Genomic DNA, 10956 nt, shown 5'->3' with positions numbered 1-10956 from the left:
AAAAAAACTTCTATTATAAAAAAAGATGAGAGATTTGAAGAAAGAATATGATCTTTACTAGGTATTATGCAACATTCTAACCACATGGTCCCTATTGTAATTGAAAAAATTTGTTCTTTGACTTATCATCTTCTTTAGTAACCATAATCCTCATTTTGTAATTGTATTGCTTATTTTAATAATATTAAAAAGCACCCTCAAATTCTCCATAATATAGGCATAAATCTTTTTCATAATGATGAATCTTTTCATGTTCAATAAGAAATTTAAAACATATTGTATTAATTTGCATAGGCTGTGGCTTGAAAAAGTAAGCTTTCAAAATTTTAAATTGTATCACTATGACTTGATATATACCTCTCCAACCAAATATTTGTTCTTGGAATCTTTCAAAGAATTGATTCTTGCATGGAATGGCTTGAGTAATAAATTATTATAATGAATCTACTCTTGACATTGTCAATAATAAATATTTGGCATTATCTTTCAATCTATATCAAAATTGATTGATAAAGGCTTTGTCATTCCAATCAATATGGCAAGTAAGATTTTAGAATTTAATAATATATGTGGTTGTCAAGGACATGAAACTTGAGGAAAGAAAATCCTTAAAACAACTATCATAAATATGAATCTCGAGGAAAGAAAATCCTTAATATACTCATGTATCACTAAAAGGAGCTAGAAAGTCACTCAAAGATGATATAATATTGAACTAAAATAGCTATTGCCAAAAACAAGAAGACTAAAAAGTCTTAGAATAAGATTAAGTAGTACATAGGCATTGATAACACTGAAGAAGGCTTCACTCTTGCCTTGATATATACTCTCTAATTAAGAGCTACGTGGCGATATTCTATAGAACTTCTAACATGTGTTGACTTTGCTAGCCACATGTTTTAACTTGCAAGGCAAGTTATCTATGTATGCACTACATAGTTAGCTTATTCTAGAAGTTATTACATGGAGTTAATTTATTGGACAATTTTCTAATTTACAAACACATCTAAAATCAAAACCGCGTCTATGGAGCTTCTAGGAAGCTTTTCTAGAAGACTTTATAAAATTAATCTATATTTACATACTTCTACCTAATCATATAGGTAACTTTTGAAATAAATGTATATATCTATGATATTATCCTCCTTTCTAGAGACAAATTCTACAAGAAGTGGTCATCATCTTTTATAAATCTTACAATTCTTTATCTTGGTTTAAATGGATGTCATTGATGAAAGGCCTCAATCTTCTTTTGTACATTTGTAATATTCTTTGTTGGCTTTCATGTGCATTTATTAATATCATATCTACCCTAATGAACAAGATATTTTAATCTATTTCAATGCCACCTTGAATCTAAGATTTCTTCAACTCCAAACTTTTGATCATTATCTATTTTTATAGGAAGAGGTGGCATTTGTCTTCTTCCCAAAATATTCTTTGTCTTATATGGCTTAAGAAGAGATACATAAAATATAGAGTAGATCTTCATAAACTCTAATAGATATAATTAATAAGCAACATGATTGATTTGTTCACAAATAAAAAAAGGTCCCAACCTATGATAGTCCAATTTATCATCAGGACGAGTAGTCTTGATATTGCAACAAAGTAATTATACCTTGTCACCTACATTGAATTGTAGTTGTTTCTTGCAATAGGCATCAGGAATAGTCTTTTGTCATTCTCGAGCTTCCTATAATTGTGTCTTCATTGTTACATGTAGCTAAAACAAATGATTTGCTAAATCTTCTGCTATATGATTATCAATTTTTGAAAAGTCAAAAGTATCAAGTCATGGATGATAACCATAATTGACAAAGAAAAGTGTTTGTTGAATAGAAAAATATACCAAATTATTATATGCAAACTCTACCAATAGCAAAAGAGTTTTCCAATCATCTTGATGATAGTTGATGGTACACCTCAAATATTGCTCCAAAATTTGATTCATCCATTTCATTTATATATTAGTTTGAAGATAAAAAGCCAAAGAAAGCTTTGTATCTACCTTTATAATCTTAAATAAGGTTCTCCAAAATCTTGATATAAATTGAGTCCCCTTATCTGATATAATATCCTTTGGCAATCCATAATAGCGATAGATATTGTCAATAAAAAGCTTAGCTATTTCTTCATCTGAAATAGGTTTTGTACATAGTATAAAATATGCCATTTTGGTGAAGCAATCTATAATTATAAATATAGAATTATATGAACTTTTATCATCTTCTACATTTGCTACCACCAAAAATTTCTAGATATAAGGTCTAAAGTCTTATTATATGTAAAATGTCCTATCGCTAGAAAGTTGAGACATGCTTGAAGAACACATAAAGATGCCTCTCCTTCTGAAATATGTAGGTGTCCTTTGAAATATAGTAGATTGTTCTTGAATTCAAACTTCAAAACATCATGAAACTTAGAAGAAAGATTCTTAATATCATAAATAAGAAAATTAGAGGACATACTTGATTGAATTTATTTGATAAAGGTTGAATCAACAATCAATGTTGATTTTATTGCTCAAAGATAAAAATGCTCTGGCTTCAAGAAGATTATTCTTTGTTGATCAAAAGTTACATCTCTTTCTTTTGGTGCAAGATAAGAACATCTAGAAAGAGCATATGATAAACCTTGTCATTTTTTAGATTGATATGTGATCTTGAAATCAAATCTTCATAATGACATGCTCCAACAAACTTAGCAATAACTCAAAACATGTGTCAACATGAATTACTTGAGGTTCTTGTGATCTATATATATTATGGCTGGACTTAAAGTACCTTCTAAATAATGATGCCATTCTTGAAATGAATCCACAATTGTAAGAAGTTGTTTGTCATGGATCTCATCTTTAATCATGTTTGTTAAAAAATTTGTAGAATCAAAAGCTATTAGATAGAATTTGTTATTTGTTCCTATTTGTGACAATATTGCACCAAAAGCAAAGTTTGATGCATTTGTTTCTATAAATAATGCCTTAGAAAAATTGACACAATACAAAGTTGGTGTAGAAATAAATTCCTTCTTAAAAGCAACAAACAATGTTTTGACTTCTTTATTCCATTCAAGTTTGTCTTTACAAGTCAAACGTGTAAATAGAGCTGCAACTTTAGAAAAGATTTTATGAAGATTTGGTAATAATTGGCAAAGCCAAAAAAGCATTACACATTTCTTATTATTCTTGAGATCTTTCAATCTATAATAATTTGGACCTTCTTGGGATCCATCATAAGGCCTTTATTAGAAATGATGTATTTCAAAAAATCAACTTGAGTATTATAGAATACATACTTTTTCATCTTTGTGTATAATCATGCATCTCATAATTTTTATAACATATAACAAACATGAACTTCATACTCTTCTGTGATCTTAGAATACGTTCAAATGTCTTTCAAATAAAAAATGACAAAATCATTAAGAAACTCATAAAAGATATCATTTATTAAATGTTGAAAAGTAATTGGTGCATTCGTGAATCCAAAAGACATGATATTATATTCAAAATGTCCATACATAGTTTGAAAAGTAGTCTTTCATTCATCTCCTTCTTTGATGTAGGCCAAGTTACATGCTTCTTATAGATCTATTTTTGTATAGTTCTTTGCTTGATTTAATTAATCAAGAAGTCTTGAAATCAAAAGTAGAAGATACATATTCTTGATGATAATCTTGTTAAAACTTTGATAGTCCACATATATCTGCAAAGATCTGTCCTTTTCTTCACAAATAAGATAGGAGCTCTAATTGGAGCTTTAAAATAGTATATAAAGTTTTTAGCCAAGTTTTCATCAAAGTATTCTTTGAATGCAATCAACTCATTTTGTGATAATCTATAGATTGATCCAAAAAGGTGGTTGAATTCTTTCTTGAAGATCGATGAAACAATCATAAAAACAATGCTTTAGAAGAATATTTGTATTTTTTTTTTCAAAAACATCCTAGAAATCTTGATACTTGCTAGGAATACCACTTAATATCTTCTCACTATTAGTAATAGGGAAGGCATATATAGCAAAAAGTGACCATTCATTTCTGGCATGCATCAAAGCTCTCACACCTATCAATAATAGTTTGGACGTATTAGATTTATAGATTTTTGTTTATATAGCAAGACCTTAAACTATACTATGGAAAAAATCAAGATTGCAAGAAATCCAATCTATTTGAGGGTAATATCTTTCTAATTATGAAAATCCTAAAATAATTAGATTAGAAAGAAATTTAATCATATTAAATATTATTAAACTATTGTGACCATTAGTTGCTATTTCTGCAAGAATAGTTTCATATGTAACATCCTCAAAAGACAATGAACGTCCATCTATTATTTCAAGATGTATATGTTTGATTTTCTTAATTAAAGACATATCTTATTTTTTGACAAAGTCTTCATCTATAAAATAAGCTGAGGCTCTTCAATCCAACAAGGCTAAAACTTTGTGATTTTTTGGTCCTAAATACACTTCTATTATAAAACAAGATGAGAGATCAGAGGAGAGAATAGGACCTTTATTAGATGTTGCTTATGATTCCAGCCACAAGGTCCTTTTTGTAGCTGGAACAACTTGTTTTTGATACATTATCTTTTTTGGCAATTGTGCTTCTTATTTTATAATTGCATTGCTTCTTTGGACAATGTTGAGCAGTGTATCTAACTTTTTCATAATATAAACATAAATCCTTTTGATGATGTTGAATTTTTTCTTACCCTGTAAAGGATTTAAAACGTACCATATCAATTTGCAGTTCTAGCCTTGATGAATAAGTTTTAAAAAACTTAGGAACTAAAGGTCATTACTTGACTTGTTCATCTCTAGCCAAGTCTTTCTTCTTAACATCTTTCAAATAATCTATTATCACATGTAATAGCTTGAACAATGAATTATTTCAAAGATTCTACCTTTGACAATGTCAGTAACAAGTCTTTGATACTATCCTTTAATCCATATTAAAATTGATTGATAAGAGCTTTGTCATTCCAGTCCATGTCACAAGTAAGGTTTTGGAATTCAACAATATATATGGTGGCTGACTATGATACTTATTGTAAAGATAAGAGCTTAGTCTCTCATATTCTTTCTTGATCACTTTGTCCAAATGTGGCTGTGAATACTTTTAGAAATGAATTCAAATCATAAAGAAGTCATGAATCTTTTTCCATCGAAGGTGCAAACTAAGAGAGAACACTTCCAGATAGAAGTGCACCTACAAATCTTACTTGAATAAATCCATCAAAGTATTGGAAGGCATGCAATCTTAGATAGATCTTGACTTCTTGTAAAAATCTTCAAAATTTTTATCTTCTTCCATCAAACTTCTCCAGCATACTAATCATGGTTCCTCTCATATTTGTAGGAAAAAAAAAAAAAAAAAAAAAAAAAAAAATGGATTTGGTTATAAAATTGATCTACTTGCATCTTTTAACTGCACAACTTCTTGATGTAAACTTTAAACTTGTTTCATAAGTATAGGAATAGTACCTCTATGATTCACATTAGAAATATATGAAATCTTTACTCTTAGAGTATTGATAAGCTTATGAAGATTTGCAATAGTTGTGAATCTATTCTCACTTCCATTGAAAGTAACATCCATAATCTTTCTTTCTATAGATAATTCAAAAAAAGAATTCAAAAAATTAAATTAAAGGAGAATAATCCACAGTCTCTAGTGTTAAATGAAAATTTCCATGAAGAAGGATAATCCACTCTTTTTTAAGGAAAAAATCAATGATAAAAAATAAGATTATTTTTTTAAAGGTGAATAGTTCGCAACCTTTAAAATACAACAATAGAAGTGGGATAATCCATTCACTTCTAAAACAAGACAAAAATACTAAGTTATCACTTTTATTAAACTATCAAAGATATGAATTTTGATGAAAAAAAATCCTTAACACAATTGTCAAGGACATGAATCTTCGTGAAAGAAAATCCTTATTACACTCATGTATCACTAAAAGAAACTAGAAAGATACTCACCAATTATAAAATATTGAACTAAAATGACTATTGCCAAAAATCAGAAGACTAGAAAGTCTTGGAATAAGACTAAGGACTAGAAAGGAGTTAATAAGAGTGAAGAAGGCTTCACTCTTGCCTCTATATATACTCTCTAATTAAGAGCTATATATAAATGTTCTATACAATCTGCAACATGTATTGACTTTGCTAGCCACATGTCTTAACTTGCAAGGTAAGTTTTCTATATTTGTACCACATAGTTAAATTATTCCACAAGCTATTACATGGAGTTAACTTGTTCCACAAGATACCAATATGTGGTTAACTTATTGACCAAGTTTCTAACCTACAAACATATTTAAAGTCAAAACCGCATATATAAAACTTCTAAAAAGCTTTTCTAAAAGACTTTATGAAATTAATCTATATTTAGCTACTTCTACCTAATCATATAAGTAACTATTGAGGTAAATGTATATGTTCGAGACAGTGGTGGCTAAACATAATCCTTGTTATAAAGATATAAGCTTTGTCTTTTTTTGATTATTTTTTCCAAATGTAGAATTCATCTTTCCAAGGATGAATTCAAATCATAGAATAGTTGTGAATATTTTTCCATCAAATGTAAAAACCAAGAAAGAGCACTTATAGAAAAAAGTGCTCTTATGAATTCAACTTGATTAAATCCATTAGGATATTAAGAAGCATGCAACCTTAGATAGAACTTTATTTGTTATAAAAATCCTTGAAATTTTGATCTTGTTCTATCAAACTTCTCCAGCATACTTATCTTTACTTCTTTTATACTTGTAGTATCAAGACTCTTCATTTTTAGTTGTGAATTTAATCTACTTGTTTTACTTAATTATATATCTTTTTGGTAAAAACTTTGAACTTCATTCTTGACTTCTTCTATGGGCATAAGAATAGTACCTCCATAATTCATATTAGAAATACATGAAAATTCTATCCAAAGAGTATTAATAAGCTCTTGAAGATCTATAATAGTTACAAATCTATTCTGAGTTTTGCCAAAAGTAGCATCTGTAATTTTTTCTTTTATAGATAAGTCAAATAAAATCAAAAATTAAACTAGAAGAAGATAATCTCTAATTTCTAATATCAAATGAAAATTTCCACCAAGAAGAATAATTCACTTTCTTTAAAGAAAAAAATCAATGTTTAAAAAATAAATTGTTTGTTTAAAGGTAAGTAGTCCATAATCTTCTAATACAACAATAGAGGTGGGATAATTAATTCACTTGTAAAACAAGATAAGAATAATAAATTGGCATTCTTGTCAAATTTTCAAGGATATAAATCTTGAAGAATTAAAAGTTCAAGAGATTCTTTTATTACTCAAAAAGATTAGATAATCACTCAAAAATGATATAATATTAAACTAGAATGGCTACTATCAAAGAAAAGAAGACTAAAAATTCTTGAAGTAAGACTAAGATCAACAAAGGCATTGAAAAGAGTGAAAAAGACTTTACTTTTACCTCCATATATACTATCTAACTAAGAATTATGTGGTGATGTTCTATAAAATCTCTAATACGTGTTGACTTTGCAAGACATATCTTAACTTGTAAGATAAGTTTTCTACAAATATACCACATAATTCGCTTATTTCACAAGCTAGCAATACGTGTAATATGTGGTTAACTTGTTGACCAAATTTTTAACCTATCAATTAATTAAAAAAATATATAAAATCAAATTCCTGTCTATGAAATTAATATATTTTTACCTACTTCTATCTAAGTAATTATTAGAATATATATATGTATATTCATAACATGCGTACTTGTCATCCCAAGGTCTAAAATTGTTGAAGACATGCTTGTAAAAAATTTTATATGTAGTTGTATTTAAGTAGAAAACTTCATCTTTGAAAAAGTGTGTAACTATATATAGCCTCTAGATTTACTCTTGATCAATAACATTGTTTTAATGTTGGTATAGTTGATCTAAATTACAACTAATTTTTAAGGACATAAATTAAAAATAAAACTATCTTATAATTCTATTTTATAATAAATTATTAATAAATAATATCAATACTAAAATAAACCAATAATTATGAAAAAATATATGTATATATTTTAATAATAAAAATTATAAAATTTATAAAAATTTATTTGTACATATATATATATATATATATATATATATATTCCAATCACTTGTATATAAAGAGTTTTCTAATGCTAATATGTAATTCTTGTATATGCACACTATAAGACTTAATCTTACATAATGTTACAACTTATTATGTTTATTATCTTTTTATATATTTTTTAAATTTATTCTTATGCACATAAGACTTTTAACAAAATGGCATTGCAACAATGTATGCTATAAATTATACAATATATTTTTCAAACTTCAAAAAATATATTAAAATTTCATGTTTCAAAATTTTAAGCCTAATTTAAATATTTAAAAATCACACTATGAAATATTGGATGTTGATAGCATGAACAAGAAAGTAATTTTATTACAGTATTATATTTATAAATTAATTTACTTCAATTTTTATGATCAAAATTTTGACAACAAAAAATACACACAAAAAAAAAAAAAAAAAAAAAAAAAACATCAAAACGAAATAAAATGCTTTGATTGTACATTTCAAGGGCTATAAAATCTACTTTTGTATGTTAGATCTCAAAGAGAACAGACAATTCAAACCCTCACTTCACAATTTAATTCTGGATGAAAAAGTCCCAAGCATTGGATGAAGTCTATGAAAAAGAGCATGCAAGAAAGAGCACCAAAATCCACGTCAACATTCCACGTGGCGTCCGCTGATGATGACGGACAAAAGAGTGGCACCAACATCGTCACCGATGGAGCCTCTTCCCGCCATCGAATCCCGCAAGGCTTTTGCGAGCGATGCTGTGAGCCTCGGCGTCGGTGGGTCTGTCTGGCATCAACGCATTCGGAAGAATTTCACAGCGCTGAGCTGCCGCCTGTGGAGGAGGGTTTAGAAACTCGACGCATTCGCCTGAGGTTCCGCTTCTCAACGACCTCACGAAACGGGTTAGAGAGAGAGATTCAGGGTTTTTTTTCGCGACGCGTTTCGCGTTAGGAGTGGCGTTGGTTGCGGCGTTTCATCCGCTGTCTTTCCACGACGATGCTGTTCGTTTCTTCGCCCTTCATCAGGTTAAGATTTGGGAGGAAGCCCTAAAGCGGAGGTGGAAATCCGAAGTTGTGCTTTTCGGACGAGACCGTCTGCCGCTGTCTCGCCCCTGCTACAGCCTCCTTCGTTCTCGCTTTCCCACCCCCCGCTCCTCTTGTCACCATGCCTCCGAAACTAGACCCCTCTCAAATCGTGGAGGTCTATGTGCGCGTCACCGGTACGAAGTTTCCTCTGTTGTTGGTGTTGTTGGACTTCAATTTGTTCTTGTGTGGATTTTGCTCGATTGTGCTTAGCACTTGATGTGTATCCGGTCCAACCATGAGCAGCCGTCAAACTGCTGTTTGAGTTTGCATTTTCTCAAAAGCCACGTTAAGTGTGGAACAATTTTGGGTTTTAGAGACGGACATTGGAACTGTTCTGTAGATTGGTATGTCAATGCCGTTCAAAAGTTTGAGATTCGTGTGTGGACGCAACGATGAACCATTGAGAAAGTAACAGCAGCCTGTTGGTTCTGGATGCACGCCTAGTTACAGTTTGTATTCCCTGAGCGTCCTAAAAAGTTCAAAAACGTCTGTGTCCAGTGTATTACAGTTTGAATTTGCATTATATTTTAATTCACCGCAATGATGGAGAGGATTTACGAATGTTGAACGTTATGGGTCTGTCGCAGGAGGAGAAGTGGGTGCCGCCTCGTCGCTTGCGCCGAAGATCGGACCCCTCGGGTTGTCTCCAAAGAAGGTCGGAGAAGATATCGCCAAGGAAACGGCGAGGGACTGGAAGGGTTTGAGAGTTACAGTGAAGCTTACGGTGCAGAACCGACAGGTATGTTGGAATGGGAGGAGTGTGCAGGGTCCGATTAGGTCATTCTGGTCGACTTGGCTGATTTGTGTTGGAGATAAGAGGTGTGGAGTTATGGCATTGTGGCGTGTTACGGGCAGCTGAGGGTGGAGGCACGGGATTCCGATGTCGAGAAGGAGATGAGGCACTGACAGGCGTGGTTGGAGTGAATGACAGGCTAAGGTAGCTGTTGTGCCGAGCGCTGCCGCTCTGGTGATCAAGGCTCTGAAGGAGCCCGAGCGCGACAGGAAGAAGGTGAAGAACATCAAGCACAACGGCAACATCTCTCTGGATGATGTGATCGAGATCGCGAAGATCATGGCACCGAGGTCGATGGCGAAGGAGTTGGCAGGCACGGTGAAGGAAATTTTGGGAACATGTGTGTCAGTAGGGTGCAGTGTGGACGGCAAAGACCCGAAGGACCTGCAAGCAGAGATTGATGATGGTGAGGTAGAGATTGCGTCGGCTTAGGGTGGAGAAGGTGTATAATCGGAACGGTTGCAAATACAAGCATGCGTTGCACACGAGAAGGTGTGGATTGGTGGTGAGGGCGTGGTTTTGAATGAGATTGATGTTGTGGGTGGTGGTGTGGCATGTGAGTGTATTGTGTGACGGAAGACGTGAATGTTGCAAGTGGGGAGTATGCATGCAGATGATGAGTTGCAACGAGTGTAAGGGCTGGTGTAAAAACAGAAAGTGGTGGAATGTAGTTGAGATGAGATTCGTTAGAAGTGATTAGACCCTATTCCTTGAAGTCGAGCACTCTTCTTTGTCATCAAGTTGAAATCAGCAGCAATGTTTTGAAGTCTATTGTTAGTTCGTTTGTATGTTTGTTGTTTTCCTTTATTACAATGGATTTGGTCATAGAGTTAAAGTTCAGAGTGGTGTTCTGACTAATTTTCAACTACTCCCCAATTGCTACATAATTTCCAGAGAAACTGTAAGTTTCGGTTGTTGAACTAGTGTCTAGGATAGATCTGTGTTTAAAAGTTCAGGATG

General features: G+C 31.6%; 1 protein-coding gene across 1 annotated transcript; it reads left to right on the top strand.

Annotated features, from left to right (window-relative positions):
• The first annotated feature begins 9205 nt into the window (after positions 1–9205).
• On the top strand, positions 9206–10505 carry LOC112278276 (large ribosomal subunit protein uL11x). Its single transcript, XM_024511522.3, has 3 exons — positions 9206–9337; positions 9791–9942; positions 10135–10505. Exons 1-3 carry the CDS (start codon positions 9283–9285, stop codon positions 10426–10428), a joined length of 501 nt encoding a protein of 166 aa, XP_024367290.1. The 5' UTR covers positions 9206–9282; the 3' UTR covers positions 10429–10505.
• Positions 10506–10956: the final 451 nt, after the last annotated feature.

This window comes from Physcomitrium patens, chromosome 25 (assembly GCF_059467195.1).
Source record: "Physcomitrium patens ecotype Gransden chromosome 25, ASM5946719v1, whole genome shotgun sequence".
In the NCBI taxonomy this organism is placed as follows: domain Eukaryota; kingdom Viridiplantae; phylum Streptophyta; class Bryopsida; order Funariales; family Funariaceae; genus Physcomitrium; species Physcomitrium patens.
The sequence above is the reverse complement of the archived record's forward strand: the minus strand, read 5'-3'. Positions and strand labels throughout refer to the sequence as shown.

Bases quoted from the DNA above. Each gene is read 5' to 3' on its own strand.
- LOC112278276 (XM_024511522.3), top strand. From the start codon at position 9,283: ATGCCTCCGAAACTAGACCCCTCTCAAATCGTGGAGGTCTATGTGCGC. The intron at 9,338-9,790 runs GTACGAAGTTTC...GGTCTGTCGCAG, and splicing joins GGTCTATGTGCGCGTCACCG to GAGGAGAAGTGGGTGCCGCC. The intron at 9,943-10,134 runs GTATGTTGGAAT...AGTGAATGACAG, and splicing joins TTACGGTGCAGAACCGACAG to GCTAAGGTAGCTGTTGTGCC.